This window comes from Balaenoptera ricei, chromosome 18 (assembly GCF_028023285.1).
Source record: "Balaenoptera ricei isolate mBalRic1 chromosome 18, mBalRic1.hap2, whole genome shotgun sequence".
Classification (NCBI taxonomy): Eukaryota; Metazoa; Chordata; class Mammalia; order Artiodactyla; family Balaenopteridae; genus Balaenoptera; species Balaenoptera ricei.
The window spans coordinates 82179078-82204963 of NC_082656.1; the positions used below are offsets into that span (position 1 = coordinate 82179078).

A 25886-nucleotide genomic window follows, 5' to 3' on the forward strand; every position below is an offset into this window, starting at 1 on the left:
GTGTCTCCTTTTAGATTCTTGGGAATCTTTGTCCTTCGCTTGTGGTCTTTGTGGGGCTTTTCTTACCTATTGAAGCAAATGAGTTTTAATACATGAACAGTGCTGTTAGGTCTTTCATGTAGATTGGGTAAAGTTTATGGGGTGGATGGAAACATTGAGTTGACGTGTTGGATTTTAGGTTAGTGCCAGGGTCTATCAATGGACTAAATCCATCTCCGCATTTTATCCCACCCTCCTTCAGCCTGAAGGGCCCACCTGGTCACCCACTGCCCCTAAAGGCTTACAGGTTCTTTTCCTCCATTTTCTCTCAACCACAGAAAGAAGATTTTACTAATTAAGAGTTAATGGCAGAGCTAAACTCCTTAATCAGACTTTATAAACAGATGTTACGTGGGCTACTTGTGAGTCTAAGAATTTATCATAATTTTGTTTCCCTTTAATTTAGCTAATTAAATTTGGTAGAGAGAAATATCTAAACAGGAAGTATGGTATAATAGTTCATAAAGCCTAATATAAATATTCTCACAACTGCAAAATGTGTGTTTTTAAAACAATTATTTGAATTTGCTCTTTTACATTAGGAAAAGAATGAACGGTATCTTCTGCTCTTCCCAAATATTTTGCTAATGTTGTCTGCCAGTCCTAGGATGAGTGGTTTTATATACCAGGTAAAACACGTTTTAAATTTATATTTAATTGTTTATTGTGGATCTGAGAATCATTTCCAGGCTTGTTTTGAGTTTTGTGTTCAGTACTACATGCATCTATTTGTGGGCTGCGTGTAGTGTTGTATGTATAGTGTTACATTCAAATACCTACACACAAGTCCTGTCTGTGCGTTTCGATGTGATTGTGCAAATTAGGATCCTTGTGTTAATCCAAAGCAAAAAAAGAAGGAAACTGAAATTTGTAGAGCTGCCCCCAAGGACACAGACTGCTGAGGTGCGGTGCCAGCCCGTTGCCACCAAGTCGTGTCCCGCTTCCTTCCTGGTGGCTGGTACACGGTGGGCACAGCAGCGGGCTAGCTGGAGGGGGACGCGCGGCCGAGGTGGTTCGGGGGCAGTGCACCACCACGACAGTCGTGGGCACACGTCGGGTGGTGTACGTGGTAGTGAATGATCATTCAGCCTTTTTATTGTTAATCATTTTTCTGATTTTCTTTGAGAGAATATGAGAGCTGATTTAAGAAGAACATGCAAGGGGAAAAAAGAAAAAAGAAAAAAAATTTCTTTTTTTGTACGCTGATTTCAAATGTGGTATTAAGTGCCTTATGCATTTTCTGTCTGTCTAGTAAGGAGCTTCTAGCAAGGTTTACTGCCTTCTCTCTGTGTAGTTACAGAAGCTTCTGCCTTTCCCATCAATTTTTCAAGGCCTGGCTAGTCACCAGATGCTGTTTCAACAGAGATCGTCCTTTGTTTTCTCTGAGCTGCGTTTCTGCATACGTAGCACATTGTTTGTTTTGTCCCCGACGAGAGCGCTAGTGGGTCCTGAGTCCAGGGTGTCCATGGCTTGTTTGTACCTGCACAGAAAGCTGTGCCACCCAAAGAGGAGTGTCATCACACACTCCAGAAGGAGCACTTTAAAATGGAGAAAGCAGCTGTACACGCGCAAGCCTAGAAAAATAATACCTCTTAGTTTGTAAGCCTGCCGCTGACTGATGTCTGGCTGAGGGAGCACCTACGCAGGTTCCCCCAAACTGGCGGCTCCCGCTTTAAATGACCTTGGTCCTTTTCCATCAGCCTTCTCCAGCTTCGTGCTTTACACCCAAGAGGCTGAGTCGGGGCCCTGCTTTGACCTGCAGGAGCTGAGGTTGCCATCTGGGGCAGGCTTAGGCCCCTAGGATGGTGGCATTGACGTGCCACCAGCAGAGCACTATTCTCCCGTCCTGTGCACCGTTTCCTGGGGGGTTTCTCTCCAAGTGCTGTGGCCCACGGTCCACGTACTGTCAGTATTCATTTCTGGCTTTGAAGGATGTTAAAAAGCACTACATCCAGCAACAGTGAGCACGTGCTGTCCTCCGGGGTTGCTGCTGCGTTAAATGCAGCCCTGCAGCTTTGTTTCCTGTAGAGTTCTCAGAGCTCTTGGTCACCCCTGTGCCTTAGGACTCTTGGAAGGGCGTCTGCAGTGCCTGCCTCTGACCACGGCTGTGCCAGTGCTACCTGCCGTCCCACCTGCCGAGCCCTGGTGGCCCGTGGACTGGATGAGACCTGTCTCGGGAGGGGAGGGGTGGGGAGACCGCCTCGTGCCCTGTGGGGTGCTCGGCGTCACCCCTGTAGATGTGAGGAGCCCTGTGGGCTGTGGCATCGCCGGCGCCCCCTGCAGGGCGGGACTCCCGCTGCCACCCCACTGAGGGTCCTGCTTCTCGGGGGGCGGCTTGGCCCGAGTCCTCAGGGAGAGACTTTCCCTGAGGACCTGCTTGGCCACCGCGTTCCCCTTCCGGCCCATTTCTGGCCTCTCTCCGTGGACGTTCCCGCTCCCCTCCCCGAGCCCTCTGCTGTCAGAGCGGATGGGTTGGCTGCTGCTTTCTGCATTCTGTGCAGCGCTCAGCACAGCTCTTGACTTCCTGTCTGGTGACGACCACGCACGACTACCGTACAGTTCCTCTTGCTCCGGCTTCCTTCTTACTTTGCCTTCAGACGTGGAACTTCCTCTGCATTTCTTTAAGGCAAATCTGTGCTTCCTTTGCATAAAGAACATCATTTAAAACAGCCACTGTAGACTCTAATTTTTTTATCATGATGTGTAATGTTTTTGTGTCCTGCTGTTTATGTTTAGAGTAACCCATCAGATGAAATTTATTTGTTTTCTGGTTTGCTGCCCTGTACCTTTTTGCTGGCTCATTTCTTGATTATAGTATTAGGATTTCTTGTTTGAGATAGAGGTTCGTATTATACATGCATTTGGTACAAACAAAAGAGCATTTTTGCTTTACAGAGACAGTTCCTCTGCCATTTCTAAAATCATTTAATATTTGCTTTATTAATGGTATCTTCATTACTAGAAAAGCACTAATTGTTCTTTTTTTGGGGGGGGTTCTTTTTTAGGGAAAGCTGCCAACGACAGGAATGACAATCACAAAGCTTGAGGACAGTGAAAATCATAGAAACGCATTTGAAATATCAGGTGATAGGCACAGACTCTGTGGACGCCCTCAGCGTGCAGGCCCTGGCCGAGCCTTCCGGGGGCTGACGCGGCGGCGCTGTCGGCCCTCCTCGGGGGGCGCGTGTGCGTGCGTGTGGGCCCCGCCTGCTCCCCACTTCAGCTGCGTTCCTCTCCTGCAGGGAGCATGATTGAGCGGATCTTGGTGTCCTGCAGCGACCAGCAGGACCTCCACGAGTGGGTGGACCGTCTGCAGAAGCAGACGAAGGTCACCTCTGCCGGGAACCCCGCCGTCAAGCCTCACCCTGTGCCGTCTCACACCGTAAGGGCCCCCGCCCCTCTCCCGCTGCCAGGCGCCGGGCTCAGCCTTGGGTTCGGTTGCCAGCAAGTGATCAAGGGCTTTAAGGCATAGTCAGCCTCTGGGTCAGGAAAGCACAACATGTGCGTTGTGTTTCTCTGCACGCACTTGCTCATTGCCAGTGGATGGTGAATGGCCACGCACACACACACACACACAGACACACATACAGACAGACACACACACACAGAGACATACAGACACACAGACACACACACACACACACACACACACACACACACACACACGGGGACAGACACACACACAGACAGACAGACAGACAGACAGACACACACACACACAGTTCATGGCCCCTGGCTAGGAAGCTGCCTTGCTCAGAGTGGGTCCTGTAACCTAAGTTGGTTTCAACCAAAAGCCTGAGAGCCACTGGTCCATAGAGGGCTTTTCTGAGCATTTTAATTGTATTTATTATGTTTCATCAAAAAAACAAACAGTGACTACTTACGATGACGAAAAGGACCAGATTCATGTTGAAGGCATTAGAATGTAATTTTTGACTCATTGTTTTGATTGTAAGAAATCTGTATCTTCTACTTTTAGAAAAGCTCAATAGCTCTTTAAGTTTTTAGATACTTAAAACATTTCAAAATATATCAGCGCCAAAGTGTCAGTGTTTAGAACTTCTCTTTCCTGGTGTTTCATGCTTAATGAAACACTGGTATTGAATCATCTGAACATTCATCGTCTTTACCAGGTGATATTGAAAAACCAGGCACCCTTCTTACAAATGACTAGGGTCTCACAGCATTTCTGGCTGGTGGGTTCTTCTTGCCGTCCTTGCCAGACTGTGACGATCTTTACTGGGAGTTTTCTACCACCTGTGGTCGCCATCCTTGGGGTTAAAGTTTTAGCTCAGGGACGGTGGCCATGGCACAGCGTGCTGGTCACAGGTGCAATGTCTCAGGCCATTTCTCAACAGTTTGGGGGTTAAAACTGCTCGTTTGCTTCAGCTAATGTTTCATTTTGAATGGCTCCACCATTTATAACTTTTCCATACTTTTAAAAAATACTAAAGATACTTTTTCCATACTTTTAAAATATACTAAAGATGCTTAGCTTTCACGGGACTACATTTATCCCGAGGACATATGTGCGTCCATAAGGCAAGTGCCTTCTCGCTCAGATTGTCTGTAACAGCCTGAGGCTAACCTTTATAAAGTCACATCAAGTAACACTGTGCTGTGTATCGGGACGCTGGCCGCTCTCGTTCCTTTTCTTGTCACATAGTGGCAAGGGAGTTACAGCCCCGCCGTCTGGAGGGCGCTGTGCCCCCCACGCAGGCTTGTCAGGTGTTGTGTGCTCTTCTTACGGAGGCTGTCTTTGGGGGTGTCTGTGTTCTCCCTGTGATTGCTGTGTCCAGCTTGAATGATACTCTGACTTTAGCATAAAGCTACCTCTCTTGGCTTTTACAAGCAAGGAGAAATAAAACCAAATGTTACTTACTGTGACATTGCTAGAAGGGATGTTTTGCGTAATTTTCTCCTTTTGTGAGTTATTTAGTTTGAAAAAATTATTTTATAGTGGTTGTATAACACGTCACAACACACACACACACACACACACACACACACACACACACACACACCCCCAGGACAGGTGTATGGTCACTGCAGAGAGTCCACTGCTTCTGTCCTTGGACACCCACCTCAGCTAGAGCCTGGGCTTCCCTTTAAGCCTGTTTTTCAGATATTGTTCAGTTCTTTTGAATGATGGTCTCACTTAGGTTTCCAGCTCACAGAACCACTCAGCTCTTTCTCCTGTTAAGCATACTGTATTGTTTTCGGCTAATTTGAGGTCACTAGCTAATGTTGAATGTTATTTATTTTATTCAACATTTTCTTATTTAATTGTCAGTGTGATGGAATACTTTTGGGTTTTCTAGGAATATAAACCCTATTAATAAGGTCCTTCTGAGAAATTAGATTTATATAACTTTGTTTTGATTAAAGCTGATTTTTCTGAGAAAATGTTTTATCCCAGGGATTGGCAAAATTTTCTATAAAAAGATAATAAATATTTGGGGGGTTTTTAGGCAATATGATCTCTGTTATAATTATATTTTGCTTTTGTAATACAAAAGCAGCCACTGACAGGAATAGGCCTGACTGTGTCCCAGGAGCATCTCTTTTTTTTTTAAAACAAAAACAGGGATCAGGCCCTAGTTTTGCCCACCCCTGAATCACCAGGCAGTGAGTAATACCGCTGGGGAGGTAATCATTCCCTCCCCATAATCACATTCTCAGTGCAGGGAATGCCCGTTCTGTCATACAGTTCTGGTATCTGTACTAAATGAATTACCTTTTTGCAAACGTGACTCCGTGGCAGTTAAAGGTGGTGGGTGGAATTCCCGGGTCTGGACCCCCAGCGCCTCGCTGCTTCCTGACCCCAGCTCAGCCGCAGCCTGGAGCAGCGCGCGGGACGGCGGCTCCCCGCTCAACCCGAGAGGCCCAGAAACTGAGCACGTGGAGAGTCAGGAGCAATGCTCACAAGCTGGGGCGGTCCCAGTGGGAGCGCCTTGGCGGGCTGGGGGTGTTTGCTCCAGCTTCTCCTGACGCTGAACGGTGTCTCTGCTCTCTCCCGCCCTGTTCCCCGGGCAGCTCCCCTCCCACTCCATCACCCCGTCCAGCAAGCATGCGGACAGCAAGCCCGTGCCGCTGACGCCCGCCTACCACACGCTGCCTCACCCCTCCCACCACGGCACTCCGCACACCACCATCAACTGGGGGCCCCTGGAGCCTCCGAAGACCCCCAAGCCCTGGAGCCTGAGCTGCCTGCGACCCGCACCCCCTCTCCGGCCCTCAGCTGCTCTCTGCTACAAGGAGGTGAGCCCCGACTTGACGGCTGGGCGTGTTAACGTCGGCCGTTCCCCGCTTCAGTCCGGTGAATTCAGAAGTGTGGTCCATCCTGTGTTTCTGTCTGTGGCATAAAGCCGATCAGCTTCTTCAGAACCGTGAAGGGTCCGCCTCATTCTCTTGTTACCCCTGCCTGTGATCCCGGGAGCCCTGGGGAGGCCCTCAGGGTGCGGCCCTCTCTGTGCCCGTCACGGGGGAGCTGCTTCTCTGCCCACGTGGCCTCCGTTCCCTTTGTCCGGAGGCCGCGGAGCTGGGGGGCTTCGCCTGGGCCTCTGCCTGGGCCTCCCGGCCTCGCGCTGGAAGAGCTTTGAACTTGGTTGTGATGGGTCTCCCTGTGTGCGTGCCACTCTGCCACACCTGGTGACCCTCTTCAGGCTTGAGCTCTTGCCCAGGCACCCTGTGTCTGGTCGCCTGTGTAAGGTGGAGGGAACGTTCACGGGCAAGGGGGGGGGAAGGCAGCGCTCCTCGTGGCGTGGTCACAGCGGACCCGCTCTCCTCCACTCGGACAGTGTTTGCACGTGTCTGCTGTTCCCTCTCTGCCCTGATGAGAAGGGGAAGGGGCTCGAGAAGTAGGGTCCCGGAATATCTGCCCTTGAGGAAGCTGGTGACTGTGTGAAATGATGAGTGTGGGTGGAGTTCGGTTACCGTAGGCGTGGCTGTGAGTGTGGTGGGCGTGGCCTGGCTGTGAGCGTGGTGTGAGCCTTTGCCTGTCCACGAGGCTGCATTTGCAGAGGCCCTGCAGCAGACACCCCCTCCGTGCTTGCTGGCAACCCTAGGTGTTTTAAGATCTATAGAAGAGTACACCTAAGTTATAATTAATCCTTTATGTTTCTGTTAATGAAGTTTGGTTTCTGTGACGTGTACCTGGCGGGTGTCCCTGCGCCCAGCTCGGGGCGTTCTTCGCCCTGGCAGCTCCTGGAAGAGTGCTGATGTCCGTGTTGCAGGCGTGTGGGCAAGCCCTGGTGCCCTCACTGCTGGGGGGGGGAGCGCGGGGCGCAGGAGGGAGAGGAAGGCGTGGAGGGGTGTGGCCGTGAGCACGTCTAGGGCGCTGAGCACGCAGACCGCCTGCTGGGAAGTGGGCACAGACGGAAGGCCGGACGGAGCACCGCCGAGTGGGCGCTGTGCCCGGCTTCGCCTCCGTCCCCAGGACTCAGGGGAGCCACAGGGCACGCGCTGGGTTCACTTCTTCAGGGACGGATTTCTGCTGCATTTTCAGAAGCCTTTACATTTTCATTTTCACGGGGAAGATTTTGAAGAGATACCTTTAAAACTTAGGCTCTGTTCTCTCTGCTTTTCAGTCGATCCATCCCATAGCACGAGTCACGTTCCAAGTCTTGGATTCTCATCGTAAGGTTCACCAGTGGTTTATATAACTTAAACGATGCAGAAGTTAGCCTTTTCTGACATGAAAATTCAGGATACGCTTGACAGTCAAAACCTTGCCCGCCGCACTGGGCTTGGGCCTGCTCTGTCTTCCAGTGGCTTCCCCTTCGTGGGGGGGTTTTCAGGCGCTGTGTCAGGGGGGAGAGGGGTAGACCCTGAGGCGGTGAGCGTAGCTCTGGGTGGTGGGAACGCTCCGCAGCCGGCCGGCCGGGGCTCTGTCTCCTGCGCGCCTCTGCCCTCGAGCCCCTGGGCCGCTCTTAGTCCCTTTTCTTCTCCCTTGAGGCTTCAGACGCTTTCCTAAAGGAGTTGCGTTTACACAGTAGCCTTAGTTCCCCCTCTCTCGCTGGTTGGCCGCAGCAGGGGGGCCTGCCGCAGAATTAGCAGCGCGCAGCTCGCTGTGCGGGCCTCGGCCAGCTGGCCTTTCCGAGCCAGGCGTGGCTGTGGTCCCGGTGCCACTGGATCCAGGTGACACGAGGGTTCTTACCAGGGTCTGCGCCCTGTTGACTGTAGATGGTGCTCAGCAGCCGGCAGAGAGCGATCCGAGTCCGAGGGGAGCAGGGGCCCCGCGGCGCCGGAGCGCTCACTGCTTCACACCTTCACGGCGGCCCTCCTCGCCGACTGGCGGAAGCTCCTGCCTTCGGGGTCTGTCAGCCTTTCCCCCTTTGCTTCCCTAGGATCTCAGCAAGAGTCCCAAGACCATGAAAAAGCTGCTCCCCAAGCGCAAGCCTGAGCGGAAGCCTTCGGACGAGGAGTTCGCGCTGAGGAAGAGTGAGTAGCTGCGAGGACGCGGGGCTCTCGGCGGGCTTGCCAGGGCCGCATGCGGAAGCCAGGGCCCAGCCGAGGGTCCCCTCTAAAGGACGTAGCTGGAGCGGGGCAGCGACAGGCCGCCTCAGCACCGGCCCCGCGAGCAGGGGAGGTGCGGGTCCGCGGGACCCGCCCCGCCTCCCCTGGGTGGGCCTCTGTGCGGGGCCCCTCGACCCGGGGTCACCCCGCCTGGGCGGCGGCTGCGGGTCTCCGCCATGGGACCGACCGTGTGCTCGGGGGGCCCCCTTGCTCAGTGAGGACTCCTGAGATGCCGTAGGCGGCGTGGACGGCAGCTCCGGCTCCTCGGCCTCCCGCGTGGATATGTGGCGGGAGCGACCCGGCGCTGGCCCGCTCGCTCCCCGCGTCCGGCCCGTCCCGGTGTGGCAGGCGGGAGGGGTTCTGCGGGCCGGTGGCTGGAGCCCCGCCTGGCGCTGCGGGACGCCCTGCCTGGGGGGCGGGTGGGGGCTGTGCCTCCTGCCCCGAGAACTGCCGCGCGGCCCTGTGACTTCCTGGACCTTTGCTCCTTTTGCCCACACCCACTGGGGAGCCTTTGGGGATTCACTTCCAGAAGAAGGCTTTTAGACAGGAGCCGAGTAGCCGGCGTCACCCCGAGGGAGGCGGCTTGGTGCAGTGGCTGCAAGTGGGCCGCCCCCCCTGTCCTTGGCGAGGGTCATGGTGACCCTGGGGAAGTGGGCGCAGGGATGGCCCGGAGGCTGCTCCCGGGTGAGCTCCCTCCGCCCGGGCCACCTGACGTCCCCTGCCGCAGCCCCGCTCGTCCTGCTGTCCTGCGGTCACTCGGTCACTTCCTCAGATGGTGAGCGCACCTGCGGGACACCTGATGGAGCGGGGGAGGCCGAGCACCCCCGTGCGGAGGGTCCGCCTGTGCAGAGGGTCCGGCCGGGGGCGGGCGCCAGCCCCGCGTGTGCAGCTCTGAGCCAGGCCTGGCGGACCTTCACCCCAGCGCTCGCCGAGCGCCTTGTGCTGTGCGCGGGCGCTGCGCTTCGCGTGCCGACCCGTGTCTGAAGGTGGCCGTCCGGTTGCCTCAGCGGGACGGGCAGCGTCACTCGTGCGGCCGCCCTCCCGCTGGCAGAGGGCAGCGGCCTGGCCCGCCTGTGGGCCTTAGCTCGCGGCGTGTGCTGGAGCGAGACTAGTTAAGTGCTGTTCTTACGGAAACCTGTTAAACGACCCGTCCCAGCTAGTGGAGTGTAAGTCAGTTTTTCAGTCGCTCCTCAGCTTCTGTGCTGACCCTGACTCTTAGGAGCGAGCATGCGGCCTGCCTGTGTGTGTCGATATCATAAGATGGTGTGGAGGCTTTCTGATACAGCTTACAAATAGTTCAGTCTTCCGTTCTTCCCACATTTCTTTGTTAGAGTAGTTGAGCCTTTTAAACTATGTTCTAAGTCATATCTTAGAAGATGCAGAAAAATCTAGAAAACGGAAAGCAGAGTTGAACCACACGATGGTATGAACTATGCGGGGTGTGAGGGTCTGCGCCCGGTACCAGGACCTTTAGGTGCTCTTGCTCTGCGGGCTGCCTCCTCCGCGCACGTGGCCTCCGAGTGCACAGGAAGCCGGGTCTGGAGCCCAGTTTCAGGGAGCGCTCTGGAGCGTCCTGGATTAACTCTCGAGTAGGAACTTGTGGGTCGGAGGAGGTGCTCGCTTTGAGGCCTTTGGTAAGTGGGGTCAAACGGCCTCGCCAGGGGGTCATACCTGTCTTCACTCCCCCCTCCCAGATGAGGACGGAGGGAACTTTTCCTTTCCGATATCCGCATCCACACTGAGAATTCTCAGGCATTCTGATTTTTGTCAGGCTGACATGTGAAGACATGATATTTAGTTTTAATTTTCACTTCTTTTCTTGGTGAGAAGGAACATTTTTACTTTCTGACTGTTCTCTTGTGAATTGTTTGTTCCTATTTCTTGCCTTTTTTTCATTTTCAGGATGGGGGATGCTATCTTTCTTGTGGGTTAGTAAGACGACTTACGTGTATATTTAGGATATTAGCCCTTTGCCAGATACGTTGCAGATAAAAAAAATACTTAGAAAAAAATAAAAATCCTTCTGAATATAACTACCTTGTGAATATCGGAGAACGTTTGTCTGGCGAGAAAACAAAAGGAGGGACTGCTAGTTGCCACCATCGTCGGTCGAGTTGATGACCTGTGCTTGTCCGGTTAAGTGTACGTGTTGCCTCTGGGTTGTGACGGGCCGTGTGTCCTTTGCAGGCACGGCCGCGCTGGAGGAGGATGCCCAGATTCTGAAGGTCATCGAGGCTTACTGCACCAGCGCCAGGACGCGGCAGACGCTCAACTCGAGTAAGTGTCGTAGGAGCCCGCTGGGGCCCTGGTGGCTTGTTTTGCTTCAAATCACGACTTGAGGACACAGCTGTGGGCCCTGGGCAGGCTCGTGGGCATGGTCCCCGGTGAGGGCGCTTCCGGGGCCTGGCCTGGCGTCCCTCAGTCAAGGGAAGGGGTCTGAGCTGTCAGTAAAGCAACTGGTTTCTAGAGAAGGTTCCGCTGGGAAACCTGGACGTGTAGGGCACTGCCAGAGTTTATAAAGCTCTCTCGGGTTGGAAGACAGCGGGGGACTTGCTCAGCTCAGTTGTTTAAGCTGTTTAAACTATGGTGTGGTAGTGGAATTTGGGGAGGGTGCTTCTTGGAATTGTTGTCAAAAATATAAGCCTAGGGTAAGAGTTCCTTTAGCCCTCTCCCCCTTTTAAAAAATGATTGCACTTAAAAATTTTTGAAGTAGACACCAGTGAGTTTATCGGGTAGATCTCAGTACCACTGAGTTTACCTGCATCTTATGCATAATGTCTGATGTGAAAAAAATTTTAATCTGTTGTGAGAACACTAAAAAGATGGGCTCTTTTGTTTTTGAAACTTCCCCGGCATTTGAGAGTGGGGTGCAGGATGGTTGCAGCAGATGTAGTCATGAGGTGGTTTGTCCAGGGGAAAAGGGGCTGAGCTTCCCTCCCCCTCCCTCCCTTTCTTTCGAACTGGATGACATATATTACTTCTGGCATGAAAACTGGTTTCTGTTAGATTTTGTGTTTTTGGTTTCCTTTCCACCTTGACTTTTGGCAAATTGCTCAACTCACTTCCTTGGCACCACCTGCAATGTGGTGGTTCAACTCAGTGTCATGTCTGGTGTAAACCAGTGATGGGGAGAAAAAGAAAAGGTGGACAGAGGAATTTTCAACTGCTTGAGCTTTTGTTAAAGATGACTACAGGTATGAGGACAGGGCCAACGGGATTAACCCCGGCTAAATCTGCAGATGATCTAGAAACTTCTTTATGGCTAGTATTTTACGTGTCCCACCCATGATGTCAGGACTTTCGGTCCGTCCTCCGTCTGGTGAAGACGCCTGTTTGTCGTGACTAGTCAGCAGAGCAGGAGAGCAATGGAAGGGCCTGCAGGTGACGGAGCAGTTAATTTGTCATTTACGATATTACAGTTTCCTGTATTTGATAAGAGATTGTGTTTTTAGGTAATAGGCTATAGGTGACCATTGTTTTGGGGTTTTGAATTTGAGATTTTTAAAAAATTATTCATCTCCACTTCAACTGTTTGAAATGAAATTTTAACCGGGCCATCTCAGGTGAACGGACCAGGTGATGTGAGCTTTGTGTGAGCTTTTGTGTGAGCTGCGTTGCCTCATCCAGGAGACGGGGCCCTGCTCTGCTGTGGCCCTGGTGTGTGCAGGTCTCATCACATTGCCTGTGTTATGTGCTTCCGCTTCTGCTATGCAAGAAAAGCATTGGACACTACAGTGGTTTTTGTTCTTAACTGATATTATGGGCTAACCACTCCGGGGCCTCAGAGGTCATACAGTCATAGATGACCTTAAACTGAACGTTCTCAGGAACAGGTAGGATGGGGAAATGGATCCTTTATGCTGGACGGGTAGAGTACCTAAGAATCTAGAGATGGGGTCAGGTGCATCTGACCCCAGAGCAGCTCTGTCCATATTAAATGCACAGTCAGAACAGTTGGGACGATCTGTCTCACCTAAAGCTCCGTTCTGTTCCGTATACGTTTGGATGCCAAGGAGGCTTCATCACCCAGACGTCTTTAGTACTGACTTCCTGCCCAGGGGCCGTAGGGATGTAGTCGAGGAAGCGCAGCCCAGCCCCCTGCTCGCTCTCGCTTTGGTTTGGGGATGGGTTTAACTTCGCCCGGAGCAGGAACAGGACGGAGCCCGGGGCGTCTGTGCTGAGCCATCCCTGGTTCCCGTCAAGCGTGTGTGTCCTCCGGCCCCTCCGTGGGCCCGTTCCAGCCTGCACGTCCCGCTCGCAGCCGCCTGGCCACTCATGGGCTCACGCCCCTTCTCCCGTTTTGTGCCCGCTTCCTTCTGCCGTCCTGCTTTCGACACAGGGGCCTTCCCTGTTCACGTCTCCCTTCATGGCAGCGGGAGGGCCTGCGCCTGCGTCCGGGTTGATGGCATTTGAGCAGACGTGTCTCCCCGCCATGTCCGTTCCCCTGGCTGAGTGGGGGTGAGTGCCCTGGGGTGGCGGGAAAGGGGAGCGAGGGGGAAGGGGCCTGTGAAACCCTGTTCTCCGTCTGAAGTTTTCTCAGTCACTGCAGTGGGACAAGGTAAGTTTAGACCCCCATTGTTAAGATGGCTTCTGGTGATTTAGAGTCTGGCGAACAGATAGCTGAAGAAGTCCACCAGAAATCCTTGGAAAGTATTTTGCATTCAGTATGTCCGCATTAAACACATAAATGGTTCCTTTCACAAGGGTCTCAAATGAGACTGTTTGTTAATCGAATGTGTAGCAGAATTGGTTACTTGTCAGATGTCTTTAGAATTTTCTTGTGAACATGGGCTTAATTTGTAAAAGATTCGTAAGTGAGGGCTTAATAGCAGTAGCTTTAAAAAGGAACAATTTGGAAACAGACTCGTGACCTAGGTTTGTTTAAATAATAGTTGATCTAGTTTTATTCTAAGGGTTGTGCTAATTAATAAGTTCGTAAATAAAACCCAGCCATAAATAAGGAGAAATGAACATTGTTGCCGTTTTTTAACAATATTTTCTCTTTCCCTTCTCTTCCCATCACCTTTTGCTTTTGTTTCCATGTTTTTGGTTGTGGCTCTTCCTGCCGTCCTCCTGCTCACCCACCTCTGCCTGTCCCCCCACCCCCTGTCGTCCCACTCCCACCCCCACCCCCACCCCGTCTTAGCATGGCAAGGCACTGACCTGATGCATAATCACGTCTTGGCTGATGACGACCAGTCAAGTCTAGACTCCCTGGGTCGTCGCAGCAGCCTTTCTCGTTTGGAGCCTTCAGACCTCTCGGAAGACTCTGACTATGACAGTATATGGACAGCCCATAGTTACAGGATGGGTTCTACATCTCGTAAGAGCTGTTGCTCATATATCTCTCACCAGAACTAATGCACTTCTGAGCTTTTCTTAACAATGCTTGTTGTACCGCAGCCTGCTTTTCTTAGATGTTTTCTTGCTGTTTCTTGTCTCTTTTATGTGATATTTTAACAACTTTTGAGAGCGTTTCTGATATTTCCCATTGTACTTTGTGGCGGTTTAATTGCCATTTGGAGTATCCACTCAAGTTACTGACTGTTGAAGGAGACGGTGCCCACACAGCCTGCAACCGAGGGTCCTTTCTCAGCGGGCAGTGGTGGCTTTGTGTCTCCAAATGGTTTGGTTTTTTATTCTCAGTGTAGCAACTGTCTCATTTCTTTTTAGATACAGCCGTACGAACACTTTTGTATTTTATACTGAGACCACACAGGTTTGTGATCTAAGTGCCAGCGACACGGAGGAGACTCTGGCCTTCCGTACAGGGATGTAATTTTGTGTGTGTGTACTGGACGCGGCGACCCAGTAGCTGTGGAGAGATGAGAAGAAGACCCGTGCCTCGAGAGCGCCGAGTCCAGATCAGATGGCCGGGTGCCAGGCTGCCCCAGGGCCCGGGGTGCCGCGAGCAGCCTCTGTCGTTGTGGCGGCGCGGGGGGGCCCGGCCGGCAGGAGCGCGAGGGGCGAGTCCGCACACCACAGGCGGCCGGCTCCGCAGCCCCACTTCCCCGCGGGCCGGGCCCCCCCCCGCGCCGCCACGCCAGACTTCCCTTAGGTGGAGGAGTTTCCCTTGAAAGGCACGTGGCGAGCCTGTGCCCCCGCGTGCGTGGCTCAGGCTGTGTCGGGGCGGTCGGTGTGCCGACCCCAGCGGGCGGTGCCCCCGGCACCCACATCCGAGCTCGCTGCCCGTGACGGGCGCGTTGCCCCTTCTCAGCAGCAGCTGCCGCGAGACTCCCCTGGCGGCACCCGGTGGAACGTCACCCTCACTCTTGATCGTAACGGGGTTGCGGTTGCAAGTCGCCCGAAAACGTGCTGAGTTGCCACGTAACTCACTTGCAAGAACATCTCAGATTTGGAGGGACTGCCCCGCTTCCCTGGGAGTGGTTGTAAGGAGACCTCACTGCCCTCCCTCAGACCGATTTCTGCTTCGTAAAGAACTGAACGTGCCCTGTTGCATTCGGTGGCAGCACTCGGCCCACACCCGGTCCACGCTGGGGAGGAGAGCGGGGTCCTTCCCGCGCATGCCTGGCTTGGTGTGCACGTGGGACCGGAGGCTGTGTGTTAAGGACTCCTTGAAAGCAGCTTCAGGAGATGAGACGCCGTGATAACCGGGCGTAGCCTTTTCTCCTCCCTTCAGGGTGGCTGTGACCCTCTGCTCCCGCCACACCTCCCCCGCCAAAACCATGCGTTCAGTGTTCTGACCTTGTTCGCACAGAGCGGCTCTGCTGTGCTCCGCCCGGTGTCGGGGAGCCGGTCCCCCTGCTCACAGCCCGAGGCGCCCTCGATCCCTCCCGGCAGGAGAGCCCCCCCCATTGTTTAGGGAGCCGCCACCCTCAGAGCTGCGTGCGGGGAGGTGGTTAGGAAAACCAGGAAATCCAAGCGTCTGTCTGTTCCCAAGTAGCTAGTGAACTGCTTATGCCATCTGGAGGTTTCATATTTTTCTATCAATTAGTATGAATAAGAAAGTTGAGGAGCAATCTTTTAATATTAGTCGGAGCCCGGTATTCACCCGTGGTAGAGAGGGGTTTCTGTACATTCAGCCAAATAGCAAATGGGACTGTGGGAGAAATATGATCACTCCAAGGTTCACATACTTAATATCCTGTGATGAATTTAGAAGCGTCTTGTTTTACTTTACATCACATCAAGTAACACATTGCAGCTTTTCTGATACTCACAGTAGAGGGTCTTTTGTTTGCTTGGAGACTGTGATAACGTGTGTTGGCTTACACGCCTCGACCATGCCTTAGTGAGTTTGGGTTGTCGTGTCACGTGCTGTGTGCACCACAGCTGCTGCACTTGGGTTTCTCTTTAACACCAAGTGTCACTTGGGTTGTCCTGATGAGACATTTTCGTTGATATTCTATACACCAAAGTTTTGACATTTTCTCATCATTCCTTTTTGTGCCAGTTAAAGCCATTTTGACGATGATTTTTTTGTTGATGCTAAGATCACTGCAGAATAACAACCTGGCTGTTTGTTTGTTTGGATTTGTTCTGATGTCTGGCACCATTAGCTCTTGTGACCTGGTTGGAAGTATTAGTGCCACTGGCTTGAAAACAGTTCTCATGTGGCAGTAGTGATGTGGCATCCCAAGGCCAGTGTTTCTACTTCTGTGGAACTTTAGTCGCGCTGAAAATAGTACCTTACATTTATGCAATTCTGTAATATCTATGTGTACAGTTAGTATTATAATGAAAGGGTGAAGAATCTGAACTAGAAGGTAGGTTTAAGCCATTACCAGGCGCTTTTGCAAATGGCCTAAACGGTGTTCCCATTGAATTGACACTTGCCACAAGTATATAAGCTATATTAATTATGTGTTTTGCATAAAATTGCGAAAACACAGTGATTTGTATATAGTGGTATAAGACCTTGAAAAAAAATCTATATATTGTGCTTTTTATTTGTGAACGGGAAAGCCATTTTCATTGGGTGACTGCCGTTTGAGACTCAGTGGGATGTATACCTGAATGTTGCATTGTACTGTACAGTATGCATATTGTTTGTGGTTGCATATGGCAATGAAGTGTTTGTTTTATTTATAAAAAAAAAAAGACATCTGTTATGTACAGTTGAAATAAATTTTGCATTTGCTAGCCTGTGGCTTTTAATATTTGTTATGTGGGGCGGAGGGAGTAGCAGAGTTTGCAGTTTAACGCTTGCTGTTTGAATGTAACCTCTTCCACAGGAAGGCCCGGCAGTAGAACACCTTTTATCTGCCTTGATGGCAAAGCTTGCACTTTCTTAGGTTAAGTGTGTTCTGGACGATGCAAGGTGACTCTTTGTATATTTCTATTTCATCTGTTTCCCTCGAATTTTTTTTAAAACAAGTTTTCAATCACTGGGACGTTTGTCTTCAGACAGAAGAGTTCTCTCTTTTTTGATGGAGGTGGGGACGTGTGCATAAACGGAAAAAAGCCCCGACTTGAATGTTTCTTACCGAGACTGAGGTCAGTTTTTAATTTTTGTTTGGTAAAGTGCATGTCCAGCTGACTAGGAAAAGCAGAACAAAAGGAAAACAAGTACCTGTGGCAGGTATGGGTCCAGGACAAGGTGCAAACGATAAACAAATGCACATCACTCTCTAAAGAGGGTCCTCGTGTTTTTGTTTTTGATTTTTAAGAAAAATGAATTAGAAGCTTATCATAGCCATAAATAACAAAGTGGCCTTTCAGAGAGATTTTACTAAGTAGATTTTTTTTTAAACGTAACATTTTGTTTCATTCTGAAAGTTACTTCAGTTTCTGTTGAGTATAATTAGATGCAGATTTTAGAAAGATTAGGAATTTAAGAAGTCATGTGAATTTTGCTACAAATGTGCTGCACCGCTGGCTAGATAAGCAGATGTTCTCTTCTGACAGACCTACCCTGTTTTTAGGCTCTCAGTGCAGGCCAGCCCCCTCGCGGGGGCAGATGCATCACATGCGCCCTGGGTTTGAGAGCCGCAGGCCATCTGATGAGGCAACCAGGTGGCAGTCTGACCACCACGACGGCACCCTGCGTTGAGGCCCTCTCCTTGCTGCCTGGGCAGGTCCTCTGTCCGGGAGGTGGGAGTGCTGCATCCATCTGTGTTTCTCAACCTAAGGTCCACGGTCCTCTGGGGACCTGTGACTGTTTTAGGGGACAGGGTTCTGAGCGTGTCTCCAGCTTCTGGGTCACACATCTGAGTGAGCTCATGGCCCCCAGCACCTGCACCATCTCCAGCTGAGGGCACAGAGCGGCCCCTTCTGGCGGCAGTGTGGAACTGCCGCATCCTTGTCAGCAGGCGTTGGCGGCTGGGTTGGCGCTAATGATTATTATTTCATTGTATTCACCCCCATCCTGAACAACAACAAAGCCAACCAGCACTCTGTGTGTGTGTGTGTGTGTGTGTGTGTGTGTGCGCGCGCGCGCGCGCGTGTGTGTGTATTCATAGACACAGGCGGGATTATAGGCCAGTCCACTCCTCAAACTGTTAACCAGAAAACTGCAAAATGTTAATATTGATGATGGGGGGGAAGAAAGTTCAGCACTCAGACAAATTTAGGAAATGCTGAATTCAAGTTAAATGGGTATTTTTACTGAAAACCTTAAGTGTGCTAAATGCGCTCTGTGAATCTCCAGGAAGTGGCTACAGCATTCAGAGTTTTCCAGAATTACATGTTGCAGAATCCCAGTTATCTCTTGGAAGCACAGAGCTTTGTGTTTAGTACAGGGTTTCGAGTGTGCTGGAGCATCCGTGAGCACACTCACCTGTGTCTCGGCGCCTTTTAGAGGGTTTTAAAGAAAGTGAGAGAGCAGTCTCTGGTAATTCTGCTGTTAAATGGTTTTTCCAACCTAGCCAATTCAGAGAAAATGTGCTGTGGTACCTTTAAAAATACTAAAATGATCTTTGAGAGAGCTTGTTAAATCTACCTACTCTCTAGAACTTTGTTCTTATAGAAATAGTCAACTTACTTATAAACCTGGCTGGAGAATATTCCTTTGTTGTTTTACTGAAAGACTATCAATTTTTTTCAGTCGTTTTACAAAAATATGTTATGTTGAAACTAGGAAGCCCATGGATTTCTATTCAGGCTGATAAATAATCTTCCTTTACAAGCCTCCTGGCTCACCATCAAATCCATAAATGACATTTTTCACCGTGGCACGTTTCAGGAACCCAGCAGTTAGTACATCCTGTCTGTAACGTAACATTCTCATACTTATATTTGTCGCCTCCTTGTGTGCTTTAAGTGTATTGGCAAAAATAAGAACAACGTCTTTCTTGCTTGTGCAGCTCTTGAACCAGTTCCCACACGTTTATTAGTTCCCCTGATTCAGTCACATCGCATAGTGGAGTGTAAGACTTTTATATTTATGCATTCATCTGGTAAAAGATATCTATAAGATACAACTTTTAAATTAATCCCCAGAACAGCTCTGCAGAGGTGGTTGGTTTTGTTGTTCTCTCTTACGGGTGGTGGAATCGAGGCTCCGCGGATCGGTGACAGGCCTGAGTTTATCGAGACCCACAGACCCGTGAGAGTGAGTCCCTGCAGCCCCGGCCCCTGCGCACGACAGCCCGCTGTGCTCCGACCCGCGCTTCACAGAGTGGACATCCCTCGTGATTCTATTTTATGTGTTATTTGAAGAATTTACTGCTGCAAACACGTAATGTAAATAGGTTGCCTAGGAAGCTAGAAGATGCAAAAGTAATTGAGATACATGGAATTTAGTCTTCCTCTAAAGCACTGTTACGTAAGAAAACATTTCCAACCTGTTGTCTCATTGGCTAGTTCACGTGAAGAAATGTTGTATTACAAACTGAACGTGACAGATACACCACGGGTAGCTCTTGATCTGGCTGTAACACAGCAACGTCTGGGCGCAAAGCAGGTAACAGCAGGAGCCCTCAGGAGCTAAGTGGTCTGACGTCACCTGCCTGCTTCTCTTTACAGGGAAAACTAAGTGGGGCCCTTCGCTGTCCGTCCGTGTGGTCCACACCTCTGAATCCTTAGGAATCCTTGTCTGCTTTTAAGGAAAATAACCTGAGTTCACTTTTCCTGATAAAAACATGGGTAGCATTTGCGTTTGTGTTGGAAGCACAGGAATTTCTCGACCTTCAGAATTCCTAACCTGGCAGCGTCCCTCTGCTTCCTCCGTCGTGTGTTTCACGTGCGCGTTTCCTTCTTAAGCAGCAGTTTCCCACGTGGCCCAGACGTCCCAGAAGCAGTTCCCGTTTACTGAGAAAGGCCTGGGAGACGCCGTGCCCGCAGCCCCGCACGGAGGCTCCGGAGCAGCCGATGGCTGCCAGCGTGACGAAGGCTTTCAGGGTGTGTCCCTCTGTGGGCCCGTGTCGTGAGAGACGTCGCCTTCTGTCTGAGAAGCCACCCCCCGGCCGCGCGGGTGTCTGTGCTGGGTGCGGGGTGAGCCGGGCACCAGCCAGAGCTGCAGCTACAGGGCCGGCACCTCGGTGTGAACACGAAGGCACTAGCGGAGGGTCGTCTTTGAAATAGTAATCGACAAACTTAAGTACAGATATGCTCCGATACGCCAGCTCGTTACGGCTTGTGACAGAATTCTAAGTACTGCTTATGATTATAATACAGAAGTTCTGCTCAGGACGCATAAAGCCCTTCCTTTACTGGTGTAAGGTACCTGTTTATCTGTCTAGAAGTTCGTACTGTGTAACATGGAGTTGTCCTTGCCCTCCCAGAGCTGAAGCTTCCCCTGCCTGAGACAGCAAAGGAGGAGGGAGGTCGGCGTCCAAGCAGCCTTCCCAGCCTGTGGGGCGGGGATGGAGCTGGGCCCTGCAGATGCAGGGGGCATGTGGGAAGTCCCCTGGGGCCGGTAAACAGCGGTCCTCCTCTCCATGTCATGAGCTGCCCTGGGGGTGACGGACGTGCTCTCTGGATGTCAGGAGCATCGAATTGAGTCTCTTGTCATCAGGCTTTGACAGTAATCATCAGCCCTGTTCTGTTCAGAGGAGTGTAAGCTTGCAGTAAAACACTGGTGAAACCATTCAGTCCTGTCCTGAAAACGTGTGTTATACGGAATGTCCCCACGACGTGAGGATGCACAAGTGCCATCTTACAATGTGACAGACCTTTGGGAGGGCAAACTAAGGGCAAAGCAGAAAAAAAACAAGATCAAGCAAGCTGAACCGCCATCTCTGTGATTAATGAGCATGTAGCCAACGTCACGTGTATTTTAACGGAGAGAAGCTGCGTTTATCACAACACCAGTCGCAGTGGGTCTGTGGTGGGTTCTGTCCTTCCTCGAATGTGCATCTGATGTAATTTTACAAAAATATAAATGATATATGTTAGTGCTGTATAGTATAACCTTTTAAAAAGTTTATTTTCTTCCTTGTACCCTTAAATAAGATTGGATTCTCGTTTTTTCACCTTTCAAAACATTTGGGTTTCCCAGTTAATTTCTGAAGTACTTATTTTGCAGTAAATGTTTATCAGGCCACTGTCCTGGGTAAGCTTTTGTGCTGGATCTTGGTTAAATGACATAAACATTCCTCTGATATTGTAAACAGTTTACTTCCTTTTGGAAAAACGTTTATATGCCAGGGAATGTAAATAAAGTTTTCATAAGAGAACCAAGTAATAAACTGCACTTTTCTTAACCATGTGCTGTAACATCGGTAGCTGTTGCTGTGGAGTTACGTGTCATAAGGGCCAGTTCATTGACTTGATAAACAGTGGGTATATGTCTGCTGCATGATCCGATGGGTCTTTGTAAAATTCCTGGAATAAAATGGCACAAAATTTGGTTGATACGAATATCCCTAAAAAGTTCGAATATTTCCTCCAAAATATCCAGGGCAATATGGTCAGAACCTTCTGTTGAAAGTTTCAGGGTTTAAAAGATCCATAGTCCAGATTAAGAAACTGAAGCTTAATAAATTGCAAAAAAAGCTAATGTTGCCTTTCCTGTGTCATGCTTTAGGCATGAAGAAGGCTGGGTTCAGTACACAGAGGTAGAGGGGGTTTTTAAAAGTTGCCCTTCCCTGTTTTATCTAGAAAATGTATTTTTTAACATACTGGAATTAACACCTGGAATTTAATATTAATAATTAAGTAGTGTTGTATAGTCAAGTTCTCTTTTTAGTTCTGCCATGGTATTTACCTGAGGGTGTTTTGTTTTGTTTTAAATGATGATAGGTTCACGCAAAGAATCTGCGCCACAAGTTTTGCTTCCAGAAGAAGAGAAAATTATAGTTGAAGAAACTAAAAGTAACGGTCAGACAGTGATAGAAGAAAAGTAAGCTGTATTCCAGTGCTTTAAAGCGGGCGGGGGAAGGGGGCTGTCGGGGGAGGGGGAGCCCCGGCTTCAGGATGGTTCCAGGAGGGCCAGGGTGTGGACTTCCTGGCTGGGGTCCGCGCCCCTGTGCGCAGAAGTGGGCCTCCCCGGACCGAGGGCCTGGGCGTGCGGGCAGGTGGGCAGCATGCGCGTCCGGGGAGGCTCCGGGCGTCCCCTGTGACCCGGTCCTTGTTCAGGGCGCCTTCTCTTCTGTCTAGGAGTCTCGTCGACACCGTGTATGCACTGAAGGATGAAGTCCAGGAGTTACGACAGGTGGGTCGTCGTCCGTCATTAATCTTCCTTTTAATGGGGGAAGAGAGGAAAACGTGGCGTTAGAAGTGAAGCCAGCTGTCCGTAAGCACAGTAATGCGGAAAAGAGAGCCTGACTCTCAGTATTGAGATTTCAGAAGCAGGACAACAGCTGGTCTTCCGTAAATGTGATAGACCAGGAAGTGAATCTTTAAAGTGGCTTTCTTTCCACTGCACTGTTTTTGACATCATAAACCATCCCAGATTCTGCTGGAATAATCAGGCAGGAGATCTAAAATTCCATCTAGTTAAACAGTTTGGTAGGTCCCCACTGTGACCGTCCTCTGCCACTTTCTGGCGCAGCACGTGGTCCTTGTTCTTGAGAAGCCACATCAGAACGTCAGTTAAACTTGGCTAACTAGCCAAGCATACTTTGTGCGTTTGTGCATTATTTGTTTGTATCAGTGGCTTTGGTGTCTGAGGAGGGGAGGCCGAGGAGAAGCCTGAGGACAGCGTGGCCTGGGCTGGGCAGGCGGCGGGGGCACCAGCCACGTGCTCAGAGCTGCCCTCGGCCGTCCACATGCTTCCTCTTCCCCGTTCGGGGGGCCTCCTGGCTCTCAGCAGCGGCATACGTCTGTGTGTGCGGGGAGTGACGGGCCCTGACTCACTCGGTCTCTGTTGCCCTCCTTCTCATAGAACCCTGTAGATGGGTCATCGCAGACGCGGAAGGGGTAGGAGGGACGTGAGGTGTGCCTCTTGTTCTTTTCAGCCGTTCGCTTATTCTCTTGTTCCCAGTTATAAGTGGGGACCCTAGGCCTGCTCCGTCTGTGATTTGTCTTGGTGCCCAGGAGCAGCTGTGCGTCCGTCAGACACTGGGGGGTCCCGGTCACTGCACCCCTGGCCGCGGCACAGGGCGGTCCCAGCCCAGGATTTCTTCCAGTGAGGCCCCAAGTCTCCTGGGGGAGGGGGTCCACTTCAGCACCGAAGGCGGTTAATAGCCGGTGGTCTGCTTCACTTACAGGATAACAAGAAGATGAAGAAATCTCTGGAGGAGGAGCAGAGAGCCCGCAAAGACCTGGAGAAGCTGGTGAGGAAGGTTCTAAAGAACATGAACGATCCCGCTTGGGATGAGACCAACCTCTAAGGAACGTCCTGGGTTCTTTCTCGAAGACTGGTTACGAGACCAAGCTGGAGCCCCGTGACCACAACCGAGTGACTCTCAGGACCGCAGAGCAGGGCTGTACGGAAGTCCTCTTGCCTTCTGTGCGTAGAAAAGCTGCAGCTGACCCCGGCCGTGGCGTTCCTGAAGAACCAGCGTGAGGCATAGACGCCGAGGCCGGACTGTGCTACCTGCCTCTCAACATCTCAGTACCTCATTTTGCAATAAGTGCAGGGACTGCGTCTGGTCTTTCAGGCTTTGATTGAATATATATAAATGTTACATATACGCTGCCTGTAAATGCTCCGTTTTGAAAGCGTATCCGTGGTTGTCGTGTCGGGGCTGGTGGCTGTGCTGCAGTCCCCCTCCACTAACCTCTCTGGTCCCGCGCACTGGGACGCGTGCTCACGCACTCGTGGGAAGCAGAGTCTGGGGAGCGCACAGGTGTTCCTGGGAGATGCCTGCTCTGTTCTCCGCCACCGCAGTGCTCCGAAAACGCCTCCCACTGCAGTCTGCCTAGACAACTCACCTTGTTCGTACCTGCAGAGACACCTTCATCGCGCTGGAGAGTCTCCTGGTAAAGCAGTACCGCAGTCACTGGCGTGCGGCACTCTGGCTGAGCTCGGGGGTCTGGGCCTCAGCCCCGAACACAAGAAATCGCGTCTGCCGCCACCGTGTCCCGCGACAGGTGTGCACGCGTCCGCTTCTTGTGAACACCTGAGCGTTGGAGGGTGTCCGGCCCGCTGGGGGGGGGCCTGACGTGTAGGCTGGTTTAATACCTTGGCCAGGTGCACTGTCTTGTCCTCCCCCGAGAGAGCAAGCTCACTAGAGCCTGTAAATAAAGTGTGTTATTTATTACACGTCACCGCAGCCCGCGAGGGTGAGCCGTCCCGCGGGTGGGGTTTCTGTGTGAGGCCGGTCTGACCCCGAGACCTGCTCTCCCGTTGGGTGCAACAGGCAGAACAGGCAGGCCTTCCGTGCTCGCTGAAAAGGCAGTGTTTCCACTGTTTCAGCAAGAATGAAGCAATATACGCCTGAGATTCCCCTAAGGAGTGGGAGCCACCCCCCGCCCCACCTCCACCCCCGCCCCACCTCCACCCCCGCGTCCAGACAGCAGGGGGCACAGAGGAGGAAGCCTGTCCTCTCTGCAGCCCCGGGCGGGCGGGAAGCCCGGCCTCGGGCCCAGCTGGTTCCTGTGCTCTGCCCCCTGCCCTTCTGAAGAGGCCGTTTTTAAAGTGAGATAATCTTCTGCAGAGAACAAGTGTCGTGTCTTTAAAAACCAGAATCCCAGCACATTGCGTCGGAGACGTCTCAGAAATGCCCACGTGGCACCAGATGTGACTCTGTGAGCTGCGCCCTCTCACTGCATCGGACTGTCTGATGTCCCCGAGCTGGGCGGCTCGGTCCTTGTGGTCCTCGGCCCACGGCCTCACTCTCGGGCTCCCCGGCTCAGCCGTTACCTGCTCAGCGGGTGTGCCTGGGGCCCGACGTTGACCTGCCCACACTCGACCTTGTTACGAGAATTGCCGACTTCCTGTACTTAGCGTTGTGTTCATTAGTGCCGGGGCCAGAAGAGGTGGTCTTCGGGGATTTTTGGTAAGCCCTGTCTTTACAGTAGTATCTTTTGAGGATGCGTAAGACATTGCAGTGGGAAACAATCCAGTTCGAGTGTACTGAAGTTTGCCGTCTCGAGCAAGTTCTAACTCAGGAACCACTTCATCACCTGATCTCTCCAGCACTTTGTGACGGCATTGTTGCCGCCAGCACCCTGGGACGGGGCTCTTGCAGAACCTGCCTTACCTATTGATTTTAGCACCCCTTCTCCGGAAGGGGTGACCGTTGACATGCTTGTGTAATGCATTACCTTTTCTTCCCGTGGATCCAAGGTTTGACTAAGCTTTTGAGGGAGCAGAGAGCATGCGTCTGAGCAGCTCTTTCTAAAAACCTGCCCTGTCGTAAATGGACTGCACCCGTTTCTCCGTGTGACCTTCTGAGGGGCTGGGGGGTGGATGGGGACGTCAGGAAGGGGCCCCCTGCCTGCTGGAGTCACCTCTGCTCCCACCTTTTGTGGATGAGGAGACGAAGCCATTGCCTCGCCTGGGACGGGAAGCGCTTGGAGGCGTGCGCGGCCCTGGGACGCGCTCTGCGGTGGGACGTGCCGGCCCGCGTGCGCCTCCCCTGTGGACTCCCGATGCCCCCCCGGCCCCGTCCTCATTTCTCGGACATGCGGAGTCCCCGTTCACAGCTGTGGGGACACTTCACGAAATGCCACAGGCGGTGTCCTGGCCTTGACTACTCATGCTACATTGCTGTAATTATTAAACTATTTTTCTTATGTTACAGACGTGTCACTTTATCTGTGATGTGTTTTTTTCGTGTGTGTGTTAACCTTTACACTTCCTTTTGATTTTTTTTTTATACCTTAAAATTCTGGTTTGAATTTTTGGCACTGGAAAATACCACATTTGCCTTTACAATCTAGGGTTTGGGAACACTGGACGATAAATAAAAGTAGAAAACAAAGTTTGGGGGCAGGAAGTGGAAGGAAAGGCTGCCAGACGCGGCCTCCGCTTCGCCTGCCGTCCGTGGACCGACGGCTCCCGTGCCGGAGTGCCGGTAAACCGAGCGTGGGGCTCGATG

At 51.6% G+C, this 25886-nt stretch overlaps 1 protein-coding gene across 8 annotated transcripts in view; it reads left to right on the forward strand.

Annotated features, from left to right (window-relative positions):
- The window catches only part of ARHGEF7 (Rho guanine nucleotide exchange factor 7), a 129122-nt gene extending 103536 nt beyond the window's left edge, over nt 1-25586 (forward strand). For 4 of the 8 annotated variants that reach the window (XM_059903255.1, XM_059903249.1, XM_059903250.1 and 1 more), the window contains 10 exons: nt 582-668; nt 3045-3123; nt 3282-3421; nt 6076-6300; nt 8388-8481; nt 10744-10833; nt 13703-13879; nt 21700-21799; nt 22057-22111; nt 23109-25586. In XM_059903255.1, coding sequence (XP_059759238.1) covers nt 582-668; nt 3045-3123; nt 3282-3421; nt 6076-6300; nt 8388-8481; nt 10744-10833; nt 13703-13879; nt 21700-21799; nt 22057-22111; nt 23109-23231 — 1170 coding nt within the window. In that variant the 3' untranslated portion in view covers nt 23232-25586. Of the gene's footprint in view, nt 1-581; nt 669-3044; nt 3124-3281; nt 3422-6075; nt 6301-8387; nt 8482-10743; nt 10834-13702; nt 13880-14229; nt 14491-19722; nt 20937-21699; nt 21800-22056; nt 22112-23108 lie in introns of those variants that run through there. The other 4 variants (XM_059903251.1, XM_059903252.1, XM_059903253.1 and 1 more) reach the window with 3 other exon arrangements.
- The last annotated feature ends 300 nt before the right edge of the window (nt 25587-25886 follow it).